The sequence below is a fragment of the Pleurodeles waltl genome, chromosome 7 (assembly GCF_031143425.1).
Source record: "Pleurodeles waltl isolate 20211129_DDA chromosome 7, aPleWal1.hap1.20221129, whole genome shotgun sequence".
NCBI lineage: Eukaryota > Metazoa > Chordata > Amphibia > Caudata > Salamandridae > Pleurodeles > Pleurodeles waltl.
Genome location: NC_090446.1, coordinates 148220552 through 148236705, shown reverse-complemented (window position 1 = coordinate 148236705; position 16154 = coordinate 148220552). Strand labels below are relative to the sequence as shown.

At 44.3% G+C, this 16154-nt stretch overlaps 1 protein-coding gene across 2 annotated transcripts in view; it reads left to right on the top strand.

Annotated features, from left to right (window-relative positions):
- PHACTR3 (phosphatase and actin regulator 3) overlaps positions 1-16154 on the top strand; it is a 628269-nt gene that overhangs the window by 226662 nt on the left and 385453 nt on the right. For both annotated transcript variants that reach the window (XM_069243416.1, XM_069243418.1), the window contains exon 2: positions 11586-11747. In XM_069243416.1, the coding sequence (XP_069099517.1) occupies positions 11586-11747 (162 nt within the window). The remainder of the gene's footprint in view (positions 1-11585; positions 11748-16154) is intronic.

Sequence of the window (16154 nt, the reverse complement as noted above, 5' to 3'; positions counted from 1 at the left end):
GAAGTGAAGACCCAACCTGTACGTTTTGCAGGCGCCGATCTTAGCCCTAGAACCCATCCTGCTGGTGAAGTATTGGATGCAGAAAGGAGGATAGGGGTCTCATATAAAGCTTGGCGGGTATCTGGCGATACAGATGCACTGAAGGCACAGATGAATGCTGAGTGGGCACCGTGTTTGTTGGATCTGCTTTTTTGTTTATCTGAAACATTTTTAGAAAGCTGCAGTTTGCTTCAGAAACACAAAAACAATGGGACTTAAGTGCCATTATGTGTCTTTCCCTGGTGGACATGGCAGGAAGCATCAGTGACCGTAACCTGTGACCTGGTGGCCAAAGAAGGCACAGCAACGTATTTACTGCACACCCCATGTCGATGACCTCATCTCCAGTGCAAAAATGCATCTGAGCATGGAGCCAGTAGGGTAACGAAACTGGAGAGGGACCGCCTGCAAAGAACATGGAACGGGTCCCACCTCAGGACTCACTCAGGCCAGGTGCTGCGCTGAGGAGGCCCCCTGGAGCTTGGCCCATCTCCCTCCCCACACCGCCAGAGCTTCGGGGGCCTTTGTTACTCCAATGCATGGCGCAAAAGCTGATTTTGCATTATTCTACTGTATAAAGCTGAGCAAGCGTTGCTTTGCCTGAAATTTGCAGGCCCGGCATATGCTGCAGTGCACAAAAAGAGATCATCTTCCAATGTTGCACAATTTGTGTAATTTTACACAATCGTGCAGAGTACATGTGTGAAAATCAAGCAGTTTTCCCTTTGCCTATAGTTTGCGCCTTGTTTTATTTGGATTTAGGACTCCACACAAATCCAGGTCATTCTACCTTGCATGATCTTAGTTCAGCTAGGACTTTTATTCTGCACTCACCCTGCTTTTCTGCCTTGCTTAAATTATTGGGCCCTTAGAGCTGTGCTAATCTAGGCACGGTGCATACATCAGCTTTCAGTGCAAACGTTGCTAGCCTTGGTGTTTGAAGCCTATTGGATTGCGTAGGTTTGCACTGCACATCACTGCTATGCATAATAGACTTTTTTTTTTACAAATGACAGTGAGTTTCACAGGTCCCAGTATTGTTGTTTCCACTAACTTCCGTAGGAGAACTGACGTCCTTTTTGCCGCCCTGCCTTTATTGTATGTCGTCAATTTCTTTGTGGTAATTAGTAAATTACTCTCTCTTCAGTTGTATGCTTATTGAGATTCTGTTCCTTACATTCCACGAACATCCTCCGAGACAGGCTCGATCCTAGCCCACACTATCAATGGGTTTGATAAGAATACTTATAAAGTCTCTTTGTTCCTCGGTGAGGCCTTGTTGACAAAGTCGTTGTTGGAAATTAGCGACAGCACATAAAAAGGTATTTGGTCCTCTACTCACTCAGTCTGCCAGGATAATTTCTCAGTCAGATTTTTTAATTGAGCCGCAAAGTGATAGTGGATACCGTAGCAAAAGTGCCCTTATTGTCAATGTATCTTAAAGAAAGACATGCAAGTGTAATGAGTGAGTCAGTCTGTGTCTTTATACTAGGTAAGGAATCGAAATAGCACACTCTTTCTAAACAAAACAATACAAAAAAATCCGCAATTTTAAAATGTCATCATGTCAGGCAAAGTAAATACAGGAACACACACTGGCTTTCAGTTACAAGCTACAAGTCGTTCTTGATGTCTAAGAAAAGGTTTAGTTCTTGCCCCATCACCACAGTATGCATGCACAAAATTCAATAAACTTGATTAATAACCCACCTGCGCAATTACGAACCATAAAAAAACACATGAAAGCCGATGACTGATGCTTCCGCAAGCCAACTCTCTATGTATCGTTCTAATTGTAGTATTTTAGAAGAGATGATTAAATTAGGTCTTTGAGTCATCTAAAGTTGACAATCGCAAGACCTACAAAAACTAATCCAACTGGACCACATCAAGATCGACTATCAAGTTCTCCTTTGACTCTTTGTGGCATCCTGGGGAAGGGTCAAGGACATGTGCAGCATTGATAAGGGTTTGTAGAACAAAGGCCCAGGTCTTCTTCGGAAGGTTGCCCTTCACTCTGCTCTTCCCAGAACCCATCTTTCGATCAAATCACAACACATTTGTCAACGTCAACTCAGATGTAAAATCAGGAGGTAGTCTAATGAGCTTTCACTGGGCCCGATTCATAATGGTAAACTTAGACTTTTGTTCTAAACTTGAACCAAAAGTCTGTTTACGACTTTGGGAATTCACAAAGGGCATTTACAAGTACTATCTTTAAGTCCGCACTCGGGGCAGATCTCTGCCCGAGTGTGGACCTAAAGATAATACTCGTAAATGCCCTTTGTGAATTCCCAAAGTTGTAAACTTAAACTTTTGGTATAACTTTAGTCTAAGTTTATCTTGGTGAATCGGGCCCAATGATGGTAAGTGAGCAAAGTCAATGTGGTAGGACTCAAGCCATGGACATTAAACAAAACTTGCTGAGTAGTCAAAAATCAGGCTTGCTGGTGTTGAAAACTCATACATTAATGAACAAGGGCGAGGCGATATCAGTTTGGGCCTTGTGTTACTTGAAATTCTAGCAGCAAGGACAATACTGTTCGAATGTAGTGTAACACTAAGGCACTGATTAAAAGTCGACCATTATTTCGGGTGGAAATAGCAGACCCAAATTTACCAATAAGGGGTGTATCGATAATAGGAGGGAGTGATGCTTTACTTCTATGTATGCACAAATGGAATGGGGGTTAACATGAGGAATTTGGGATTACTGTCCAAATTTCCACCTGTTATTCCAGAAATCGGGGAACTTTTTCAGCCCCATATCTTCCTTATTTTAGCGTTGGATATGTAGCCAGAATTAATTAAAAACATGCAATCCAATTTCATCCAAAAAGAGAACTCCAGCCAACTTGTAATAAGAGCCTTGGTAGACATCACATACAGAAGCTCTCCTTTTCTAAGTGAAAATGGAATATCGTTTATTTATTTAGCTGTTAGCGAATGCTTAGGCGCCTTGTTCCATCCTCATGCCCTTTCAAAGCACCAGTTGCTTGTAAACACAGTATTAGTTCCATCTTATTAGTGCCGGAGGCTATTTCTTCCTCACTTGTATTTGCTATTTAATTTTCCCCTTTGACATTTTATGCACATTAATGCTTACTTAAATTAAGAACTTGGCCAATGTTATTGAAATAGACGCCTACTTTGGACTTTTACTGATTACTTAGCAAACAGAGCTGACTGTGCAGAAGCTCTTATTCACAGGGAGCCAGCCTAACGAGGCATGCAAGCCACCTTGTCATCTGCACCTGTTTTAAGGACTGATCTGAAATAAGCTCTGATATTCCCTTACCTTTGATTGAGGTCCGGGGGGCACTCTTGACATAATGATTGACATTTAATAATTTATTGAGGTCATCACTTTTGGATTATCATTAATTTAGTTGTCTGGAATTCTCTTTTGAATTCCACTAACTGGATTGTTTTGCAAATGGGTATTTTTGGGACTGTGCCAAATGCAAATGATAAAAAATTGTCTTGAGACAAGGCTTTTAGTTGCTGCTAACAGTATGCAGCCTTTTATGTGTAAAAATGTGGGCTCATGAGTTTTAAATTGTTATTATGCTCCCACCCTTTCCAATAAAACTTAAGTATTTTCAGCTTCATTATACTACCACGTTCATATTGCTGTTACGGGTACCTATCTACAGACATGCGGTTTCTCCTTTCTAACATAGATTATTTAGAATCTGGAAAGTGCAAGGAATAAAGGTTAGTGGGTTCCATGGCAGACAGGGGGCTCCAGTTGTAACACGCCCAGGGGTATATGCCCTAGATTGGGATCCACTGGTGGGCCGTGGACGTGAAGGTTCAAATAATAAATAAACATACCTTAAAATTCTCTATTTATCTTGTCACATTTTCTGCAATTCAATGACAGAGGTGAAATGTGAGGCTCTGTCTTTCTGACAGATTGCTGTTTATTTTTTTCAACACGGGTATTGGTGTTTGCAAACTCCTTTCTGCACTCAAGAAAGACAAGTAAAGTGAATTAAGTCACAGTCTTACTGGGGCACAGGGAGCCGTGCCGCCCTTAAGGGTGTGTGAATTGTTCAGTCGCACAGGGCCTGCAACTTAGGGGGGCCAGTAAATGTTTCAGAAAATTTCACAGAAATTTATCATGAATGTCAGAGTGCCTACTCCTCAGCGCCAGTGCTCTCGTTGGCCAGCGCTCTCAGCTGAAGAAGAGCTGGGCACAGTCAGCTATGGAGGCGGCAAAAAACAGAACAATGGGGCGAGGAGGCAGAAGGGTGTGTGTGCACCTCAGAAGCCCTGTAAGCTAACACGTTTCACAGACAACATGAGGCTTTTCATGGTTTCTGTACACACTGGCTATGCCACTGCTACCTCCGAGATCTCAGAACAGTAGCGGGTAAATAAGAGCACAGTGCCTCCGTGGATCACTGTTGGAACGTGCGCTACGTGTAATGTCATTGTTGTCATCTGCCGCACCACAGGAAGGGCGGCAGCCTCCCCTTCATTGGCCTGTGTGAGTTTTCAAACGTGCAAAGCAGGAAAAAAAGCAGCTGTGTGCGCGGTACTTTGTGTATGGCGTCCGGCTACGGGGCAGTGCGATTTATGAATGCATTTCTCAATTCATTCATATCCAGTAAGTACATTTCCACATTATCTGCAACATGAAAAGTTCAAGCAACTTGTTTTAACATCCATCAAGGATGAAGCAGATCTTGTTGCTTTGACTTGTAGCCTGGGGTGTCGTTCATTTTAAAGAGAAGCCAGTGAGTGGTCAGCTGTTTTCCACCTGTGAAGAAGTAGCATTATAGATTATTCTATTACAGGTGCACTTGTATAGTTACACTTTACTTGTTGTACTTGTTAACAATCTACTCAAATAAAATGATTAGCAATTTAAAACAATTTGACTTGTGTGGTGGGGGCCCGGACAGTATGCTCTGCACAGAACCTGAAATATCGTAAGGCGGCACTGCAGGGAGTGTGAAAGTAAGGCTGTATGGTATAATTTTGTTCAATGCAACAAAATGGAAATACCGGTAAAAACTGCACCCATTCAGCAGTTAGCAAAGCAAGACTGGAGCACATTTGTTGTAATTCTAATGTACACTGGAAACAAAGATTTGAATAGGACCAAAACAAATCAAGGCACTTTACTTGGTGATGCACAAGTGATAAATATTTACTGAAACCCATTTTCCACACATTATTCTTTGTGTGCAACATTGTTTTTTCAGTAAAACTGTACGACTGTGCAAATTTTGTGGTCATTTCAATTGCAAATGTGCTGTCTGTACATGACTGCACTCCAACATGATGCTTTAGTTGCATTAAAAAATGGCCCTGTCTCATGTCCATTAAAGCTAGGCTGGTCGCTAAAGTTTGACATTCTAAAAATTGTGGTTCTACAAAGTTTGGGAAACACTTCAATAGAGTATTGCGCCTCAATCATATTACTGTGAAACATGCTGGGGTATTCACCACACCTGAAACATATGATACTGTGATGATGGGATGCTTAACTGGAGCATAAAATACTCTCTATTTCAAGTTCCTTATCATAGAATGAGGCATAACATGCCGATTCATGATTTATTGCACTGAACTCTGCATGTTTTGCCTTTTTATGGGGTATTTTCACCAATCAAGGGAAAGCAGTCTTTTTCACTAGTTAGAAATCACTAATCAAGCATTGTTACTGGTTATCCATACATATCATTTAATGGAGTTGTTGTTATTATCCTTATCACTGCATACATCTTACCCCTCCTAGAAATGATAAAGATATTGCTTAAGAATTAGTGGCTGGGCAGAGTTAGGCATTCCAGCATTTAGCAAAAGTAACTTCAAAGACGTGCGAGGCTCACTAGGGCGGTGCATTATTGCAGAGGACGTTGCATGAATGGAATGGAATTGCCATTACATTGAGCAGCTGCAGAAACCAGGGACCCATATGTTTTCCAGTCATCCTGTCTCTGATTATGAGGAGGACTGCAACTTGTCGCATCACAGACATCTTCAAAAGTGCCGGATATTAAATTGGATGAATTTTGTTACACATGCCATTCTTAAGGGAAGGCAGCGGGGCTGGTTGCTCCAGGTCTTGCACATTTCAGAGTGTCATGCTTCTGGTTCAATTTATTTTCTAAATGAAACAAACAATAACAAAGCCAATACATTTCACCTATGAGAGCTATTGGCTTTGGCAGTGTTTTGTAACTATGCTGTGCAGCAGCGCGGCTGCTGTTCAATATGGCCAAAACTATTTTTTTTAAAGCGCTATGGCGCAGCCAGTGCTAAAGGTCTTTTTTAGAAAAGCACATTAGCGCTTTCCACTTCATAGCACTTTTCAAATGTTTTATGATTTTTGGCCATCTGCTTCCCCATGACGACACGAGAGGAGGGGGGAGAGAAGTACATGGGAGGGGGCAAGGGCAGGTGAAGAACCCACGCTACAGGCTTCTTTTCACGTGGTTGGCGCACGGAGGCCTTCATTCAGTTCCACTATATATTGATGTACATTGTACCTGCCCTTGATGATTCCTGGGAATGTAAAAATAAATTAAGAGCTGCTTTGAAGTAAAACTGACCCCTTCCGCCTGAGCGGTTGGCGCACCTTACAGCTACTTTGCTAAATATGGTGTTTGGATTCCGCAGAAGTGAGCCAATGCTTTCTGATGGGTGACCACTAATGGAACACAACAAACATAAATGCAGATGGGTTACAGTGAACAATGGGAGTGTTTTCACCAGAGGGTGCTGGGTGGCATCAAACTGGTAAAGGTCATTCAGATCCCAGAGCTTTCAACTGCTGCAAAGGTGCATTGGGGTAAAGGGGTGATGGGGAGACATGCATACTATGACCTCACCCCCAGGCCTCAAGTGTAAAAAGAAATACCTGGCCTCCTGCCACCAACCTCACACACCCTCTTTGGCTTTTCTGTCCCTCCCCAGCAATAACTGTGCCTTCTGCCCTCCTTCGGCACAGAGAGCCAGTGCTGCACTCTCAGGCTGTCCGAGAGCCCTGTCCGAGAACGCTGCAGTTATTTTATAACAGTGGGAAATTACTTTTGTTTACCACTGTTGTGAAGTCAGATCTGTGAGAAATCAAATGGTATTCATGCAAATGGCGCTCAGTGACAGCCACACATTGTAGTTGTTGATTGAATTGTTGCATACCGTCCAGATTTGGGGGGAGCGATCAAGCTGTTGAAGCGTTCGTAAAAACTGTTTGACACCCATGCAGAACTGACAGCAATAACACAGAAAGAAGATGAAGTCACGGGCCTTAGCTGCTCATCTTGAAATGTGGCGACTATAGCACTTATTTGAAAACAAGGCATGTGTCCCCCATTAGCAAAAACACGCCATACCCAGCAGAGGGCACAGCACACTGACATAGAGGAGAAGAGGGCATCACAAGATGCCCCATCCACGATCTGGGCACAACACGTGCCTTTGTGCACAGAGGGATAGATGTGTGAAACCTTTTGGGTGATACACACTTTGCTTGTCCCCCTCAGGGAGGTGTATGTCACTACAGTGAGGTATCACTGTGCCACTTAACACTGAATTGAAAAGATAATTATATATTTACTATTCTAACTCTCCATCCACTTATCTAGACTTCTCTTGTGATATAGCAGGAAGGTTGATGTTGACGAAGCAATGTTTTTGAAGTTCAATATTTTGACCGTGATATAGCAGTAGTGTTCATCCTTTGCTAAAATGAAGCATGCGCAAAGGCAAAGGGATGTCCTCTTTGGCATGAAGTTATGACCTCATACAAGTACCCTTTTTAAATGTAAACCTGCTGTGACAGAGCTGCATATTCGGGACCTTATTTACAAGGCCTTTGCGCCACTGTTGCATAATTATTTTTTTTACTCAGCAGTAGCACAAGCAGTGCTCTACATTGCTCCACATTTACAAACTGATGCATTGGGTCAAATGCGTCAGTTTGTTAAGCCTCGCATCACATTATACTCGCACCAGGTATAAATTGTGCAAGGTAGGTGTATCCACGGGAAAAGCCACGCAGAACTGTTGCAATGAAATCTACATTTTACTGTGCCGTGAGTTTAGCATCACTGATGCGTCAGAATTTCTGAAGATTCTGTGAAAACGTTCTCCATGGAGCTCTGTAATGTAAATACAGTGCATTCATGGCGTCATTAGGAGGTCATTGGTCAGCACAAGAAATCTGATGCATCGGAACCCATGCATCAGATTCTTGTAAATGAGGCCCTCAGTGTTATAGAAGGGGCCTACATGGCTTATATAATACACATATGCACCATACGCAATGCAATCAAACAGAAAGCATTTGTGTAGGGGATACAGATTCTGTGATCTGACCCCTTGATTGTTATGCTAATGTCAGCACTTGAAAACAGGCTTACCAGAAGTCGTTGTGAGGCCGGGCCAAAACGAGGGCTTTGAGTCTTTCAGAGGCTTTTTCGTAATTATTTAAAAAAGAAACGTATTTCAAGGGAACAGAAACAAGTCATCTAGAGCTTTATAGTGGTATGTCCATGTAGGCTACATCTATCTATGAATACAGCAGGCTTGCTCAGAATTAAATGTCTGCAAAAAAGGCTCACTGAATTAGAACGCTGGCCCTTTAAAGTGATGGGCAGGCTAGGGCATAATTCCCAGGCCAGTGACGGCCCTGTTTGACAAACTATCTGTAAGTCTTGGCAAGTGGTAGCCAGGGGCAGCAGTGTTTGTGCCTGGTCCTCCCCTGGTATACCTGATACTGCCCTTGCCACCCTCTGTTTCAGGGGTCACGATGGCAGGAATAGAAAGTTAACATATCTCTTAACAGCCAGGTTTACTTTCTGGGGATTCTCTTCCTTAGCCACCATTAACAAGTGAAACTGATGAAGAGCTACAGGTGGGACTAGTTGTTAGTTCCGCAGCACCATTGGTGACCAAGAAGTGTGTGACGTCACACCCAAGATGGCATGCATTATTGTTTATCAACACCCGTATTTGTGACTTTGCGTGATGGATTGTTCCATTTACCTAGAAAGAGGGATACAGAGGCCAAATGTAAGCACCTATAAGGCGGCATCTTAGCGCGTGCATCCCGTAGTAGCCTGCAGCGATAAGGCCGTCGCCTTCCTCCTCTTTAAAATGGTGCCTCTAGTCACCCCTTGCCCATTCCACTTAGGTTTTCGCTGAGCTGCTGCTAGACTGCACCTCACATTCATGTTGGCAGTATTTTGTGCCCCCTAGTGGTACAGTCATATTCCTACTTCAGTTCAAACACTATTGAATAATTTCTATTAAGCACCCACTGGCAGCACGTAGAAAAGGGGAGGTCACTGCTTCACTGTGCCCTGCTGGGACATGTTCTCACATAGCAAATGGAGGGAACTAGATGGCCTCTCTCTGGGTAATGATATAACCTTGTGTTGGTTACTGGCTTGGACAAAGGGTTTTAGACTTTATCTCACTTTTTCTCCAATTATTGTACACATATGGGAAAACATCCTCTTGGGACTAGTCCGTGCACTCCCTGGTTAATTCCCCGTGAGTAACTGTTAACTGCACAGTGAAACATATTTTGTAGGTTTAACAATTGTTAAATTGTGTAAGTATTCTGATTATGAATGAATAGATGTGTTACTATGTGATAAAGGGTGTGTTTGTATTGTTCAGTGCGGTGAGGTGAGTTTGTGATTTGTATTTATGATAAAAATCAATATATAATATAATGCCAATTAGTTATTTAATTAACAAAATATTAATTGTACAAACACATCCACTGGGTAGGTATGTGCTGCATGAGTGCACACATAGGCCCTCATTCTGACCCTGGCGGTCTTTGACCGCCAGGGCGGAGGACCGCGGGAGCACCGCCGACAAGCCGGCGGTGCTTCAATGGGGATTCCGACCGCGGCGGTAAAGCCGCGGTCGGACCGGCACCACTGGCGGGGTCCCGCCAGTGTACCGCGGCCCCATTGAATCCTCCGCGGCGGCGCAGCTTGCTGCACCGCCGCGGGGATTCTGACCCCCCCTACCGCCATCCAGATCCCGGCGGTCAGACCGCCGAGATCCGGATGGCGGTAGGGGGGGTCGCGGGGCCCCTGGGGGCCCCTGCAGTGCCCATGCCACTGGCATGGGCATTGCAGGGGCCCCCGTAAGAGGTCCCCTAAATGTATTTCACTGTCTGCTGCGCAGACAGTGAAATACGCGACGGGTGCAACTGCACCCGTCGCACAGCTTCCACTCCGCCGGCTCGATTCCGAGCCGGCTTCATCGTGGAAGCCTCTTTCCCGCTGGGCTGGCTGGCGGTCTGAAGGAGACCGCCCGCCAGCCCAGCGGGAAAGTCAGAATTACCGCCGCGGTCTTTCGACCGCGGAACGGTAACCTGACGGCGGGACTTTGGCGGGCGGCCTCCGCCGCCCGCCAAGGTCAGAATGAGGGCCATAGTGTATAATGGAACTCTGAACCCCACGGTATTACAAATATACTACTATACTATTACAAATATTACAAGTACACCAACTTATACCTTTCTTAGAATGTTCCTTTTAGTGTGTAGTCCACCAGTGTATGTACTTTTTTATCCGTACAAATAATGAGAAACTAATATTTATACATTCTTTGTACAGATGCTAACATTGGCCTTTCATGGCTCATTGCACCTATACAACACGGTCCAGATAGGCCTGTAGATGGGTACCTTGGTTACTCAACAGCACTCACTGCATCCAGTCACCTGGGTCATATTCTGCATTCTGGACAAAGCGAAGGTGTAAAAGCTCACACCGCCCCAGTTCACTTCCAAAGATCCTCAGCATCACCCACAAAACACTACAGATCTCTGACATACAAATGATTGGGGGCCACTACTGGGAACAGTGTAAGAACCACACAACTGATGAGGCACCTTCACCAGACAAATCAAACTCGACGCTAACCTGAACCCTTGAAAGTAAGGATTGAAGGTACCATGCTCTGCTAGCGCTAAGAAGCCATAGTAATGGCAGAATGAGAGAGCTACTTCTGACACTTATATAACATTTCGAATTCTAGATGGTTAATTACGGGGATATTTTTCACCGAGAGGCTGTGAGTGACATCAAACTGGCAACGAGAGCAAAGCTCGAGTTTTCTATGATGTCAGTCAGAACCCCGGAGTGGAAAGCATCCCTGTAATTCACTTCTATAATGTAATGTTATATATGGCGCCCAAAATAAATTCATCTGCATACATAAGATGGCATGTCATTCTGTTTCCAAATAAAAAAAAATCATGCTGTCCTGCCACCCACTCCTGCCCCATTATTCTCATTATTCACTTTAAACCAACTATAATTCTAAATGTTCTGTATGTTGACGATGTCACACAATGAATGGACTCCAGTGCATAATGTTTCACTAGGCAGGTGAATTAAATATGTTTGTAATTGTTACTGTCTTTTTTGGATGTTGATGTGTTTCCACCCGAAACCTAGGGATGGCCTGCAATTCAAACAACCAATAGGAACAGCTTAAGAAATATAAAAGTTGGGAAATTCTCTCTGAAAATAAACTTCCGTGTTTTTGCTCACTAGATGAGATGGATCACACGCCTGCTTTGCGGCTGGAGTATTTGGGCTCAGGGATTCGTACTCCCCCAGTGAGGAGGAACAGCAAACTGGCCACACTAGGCAGGATCTTCAAGCCATGGAAGTGGCGGAAAAAGAAAAGTGAAAAACTCAAGCAGACTTCTGCAGGTAAGAGAGGTGTCCACAGCGCCACCATGCGACAAGCTGAGCAATTACAATCACTGCTGTGAACCAAACTGTACAAGGGTAGAAACTGGAACGAGTGGTGGACATGCTCAGTGGCATCACTGGACCAAAATTATACAGGTAACAAGTGCGGTATTGCACAAGAATTATACGGCCAACAGTGGCATCTCTAGACAAAAATAATATAAGTAGAAGTTGCATTATCAGACCAAGATTATATGGGTAGCAGTTGTCTCTTTGGACCACAATCAAATGTGGCAGGAATGGAAACAGTGGATAATTCACAAGAGTTGCAGTTGCTTCACTGGACCACAACTAGAGGAGTAGTGACGGTGCCACTGGACTAAGATAATATGGGTAGAAGTACTGTTAGAAAGTGGGTTTCAGGGTGGCCTGGTAGAATCCACCAAGTTAGACAGGATAATTAAGTTACACACCAAAGATAACCTGCGCTCACCCCCTGCTATCTTGACGCAGAGCAGTTAGGCTTATTCCCAGAGGCAATGTGTAAAGCGTTTGTGCAACACACTCATACCAGTGACACAGTAAACACCCCACAAAAGAGACTCCACACAAGATTATATATAAAAAGAGGTTCCTTATATTGCAAACATCTATCTTAGACAAAAATGTCATAAATCAAAAATACATTGTACATTAGTTGTAAATCATAAATGCTTTGTACATCCTGAATGAGTCATAAGCACTTTGTGCATTAAGCATAATTTGCATATAAGGTCATTATTCTGATGACAACACGGTTTGGTACGTAATGCCGATAGATCACACAAGTGGTCCTGCGTTAGGGATACTTTGAGAATCATGCCATTATCAAGCATTTAAGTGAATGTGGGGCCGGTTATGCAAAAGAGCAAGCTGCACCAACAAATCAAGAATATGTTCCATGCACAGTAGAAAAGCTATCCCCAAATATGACCATGTACATGTAGTGTGCAGCGCACCCGCGCTGTTAGTAGTTTTACATGCAAGCTCTGCTCGAGTACTCGAGCGATGCAGCAGCTAGGGACGGCCCACCCCGCCATCGGGGTCCTCTTCAGAGGTTTCCCCCATTATTGTGAACTGAGCTGCAATGCCCCTGAGGTATGCTTTCAAGGGGGAAGTGGGGAAGCACAACGGGGAGGCCACACTGAGAGGCCTCGCACAGTCTCCCCCGCTTCCAGATTTAGCACCACTGCCCACGGATACACGGTGCAGTGATGGGGAACAGCACTCTAGTTTTCTTTATCATGAGCCAGGATGCCCATGAAGGGATGCAGGAAGAAAAGTGATGCCTTCCCGCCAGTCAAGCAGTAACTGCTGTAGGGTGGAGGCCATCTCTGCGACCCCTCCGATTCAGTACCTCAGCATGGTGGCATTTTCTGTACTTCCTGGCACACTGGGCTGATCTGTGGAATGGAGCCGGGCCGGTGAGCCTCCATGTCCTGACCTGCTCCGGGCTCTCCATTCAGTAGTGCGGCAGCCTCCAGTCAGCAACTTTAGGGGGGCAGTGGTCACTATGACAACCCGGGTTGCAGCTACAGAGAGGTGAGCGGACGAAGACCTATCACTGAGGCACTGCTTAAGGCAAACATCGTCCTTCCCCAAGATGCCATGTAGGCTTACACTGGCTGGTTGAAGGGGAAGTGCTTCACACATGCTCTCCACGCGCCAACTGACCAGAGGAGATTCTCTTGCTAGACGCTGGTCCCCAGAAAATGAAAGTGAAATCACAGAGCCCTCATCACGTGCAGTGCATGAAGGTAATGATGTGTGAAACAGTGCTCACCATGTGCTGATCTTGAGAATGAAGGGACAGTGTAAAAAGGTTCATCATGTGCTAGCCTCACACATGTTGGGAAGATATGCAGCACTCTCTAGCACTATGATGGCAGAGGCCAGGGGAAGCAACCAACACTCACGACACGCTGGGCCCTTGGGGAGAACACTTGGAGAACCAGAGATGCAGTAGGCTTGCACATTAAAACAAAGGATGGCGGTTCCGTCTAGCAGTCCAGCAGTGCCTGGTGAAGCCAAAGTCAGGGAGCAGCTGGCAGAGTTTTATGTCACCCAACAAGTAGGAAGTAACAGGATATCAGCAGAAGAGCAGTCCATATAAGTCCTTGTGCAGCTCAGGATTCCTTTTGACAGGTGTTCAGTCCCAGTTACAAAGGTAATCTAAAATCATGGGGTCAGAGCCCCTGCACTTATACTCCAAAATGTCTTTGTTCACGGGGTGATTTCAAAGGGACTCTTTCAACTGTAACACAACTTCTTTCAACCGAGCCCTGGCTCCAGACATCTGTAGGGGGGAAATCAGCCCATTGTAGGAGGCAGGGGCACAGCCTATACAAATGTAAGTGTGCTGTGCCTCCATCTCTCCCAGCCCAGAAGACTATTAGTATGCAGATGCACCTATCCCCTCCTGTGTAATGGATGTCTGAAACGTATGCACAAAGTGTAGCTGTCACTCAGCCCCAGGCGTGGATTGGAGTCAGGCTGCAAAGCACATAGCGTTATAAGCACAGAGAAATGCCCACTTTCTAAAAATGGCAATTCTAAAATAGTTATGTGAAATCCAACCACACCAATGAGGAGGATTTCTCACTACCATTATAAACATACTAAACATGCCCACGCTATTCCTTCCAGATCAGATATCACCACTTAAAAATATATAAGAGAATTCCAGATGTTAACATATGAGAGAAGCAGCCCTCACAATAGTAAAAAACGATATAGGCTGTTTGTCACTAATAGAACAACATAAAAGAACATGTCCTACCTTTTACAAACACAGCACCCTGCCCATAGGATTACCTAGGGCCTACCTTAGGGGTGACTTAGGTGTAGTAAAAAGGGAGATTAGGCCTTGGCAAGTAGTTTGAATTGCCAGCTCAATGTGGCAGTAAAATGTGAACGCAGGCACTGCAATGGCAGGCCTAAGATAAGTTTGAAAGGCTACTTCCCTGTGTTGCACAATCAGCGCTGTAGGTCTACTAGTAGCATTTAATTTACAGGCCCTGGGTAAATGATATATCACTTTGAAGGGGACTTACAGATAAATTAAATACTACAAACAGGTGTAAGCCAAACATACCATGTTTTAGGGGAGAGAACACATGAACTTTAGCATCGGTTAGCAGTGGTAAATTGCCCAGAGTCTTTAAGCCAACAAAAGAGGGTCAGAACAATAGGAGGAGGAAGACAAAATGTTTGGGGATAACCCTGCAGAAAAGGCCATTTCCAACAAGTACCATCACTGGATCACAATAATAGGAGGAACAGTAGCGTTACTGGACAGCAGTCATAAGGCCGGGAGTAGCATTGTTGGACCATTATCATAGGGGTAGCTCAGTGACCTCACTGGGCTAAAATCATGTGGGTAACAGTTGCTTCCCAGCATCAAAAATTAACGGTGTGACAAACCTTATTTTTCTCTAGCAAAAATTTGTGAAACCCCATGAAAAGTTCACAATATTACACTTTTGGAGCAAAATCTGCTATCCTGGTATGTTTTATCACTTTTTTGCTTGAGCAAAAAAAGTTCCTCTCAACAAGACATTTCTTCTGCAAATCAGTCTCCTGCTGATATCTTGCAAGATTTGTGAATTTTATCGGCGTTATTACAATTTCGCTAGGCCTAAAAGTAACAAGGGCTGCACACGTGATATCACATGTCTTTTGAAACAGCATAATCACAGAAAATGAACAGCATATGATGTGGACTCTGATGATGAGCCAGTGCATTTTATGAAAGCATTCTTTTTGTACACTCAGAGGCTTTTATGTAAATGATCATTTTATGTCAGTGCAAAAGTGTCCATTTAACACATAACAGCCGTCATGCTGAGTATTACTGCCTAGTCTCTCAGTGGAAAGGCCAAACAGAGATTGAGCATAGTAAAAGCAATAGACTCAGAAACTGCACTCTTTGGTGGACAGCTAGAGTGGCTTACACTGCTTGACACTTTCAGTCTGTCACACTGCACAAGCATCAACATCCACAAATTGTAGACATGTCCAGAAGGGATTAGGGATGCATTTAGAGTTTGGCACAGGAGTAGAACTGCCATAACTTGGTGATGCTCTTGTCCACCAAACTTTGGCTCCCTGCTCCAGTTTTGAGATGGGGGAGCCTCAAGGTTCCCATCAGCACAACCAGGAGGCTGAAAAACGTTCATCCAGCCGTTCCTCCACCAATGGACCACCAGGTGGCAGCTATGGTCACCCATGTGTTTCTTTCCTTCCAGCGCTGCTTTTCAAGGCATGGTGGAGCTGGGAAGTAAAATGTTAAAATGTACATGACGCACACGGAGAGAACTCTTCGTGTGTGAAAAACATTTGTTTTAGGCTATGCTGCACCACCACCCATATTAAGCACCTCAAGCT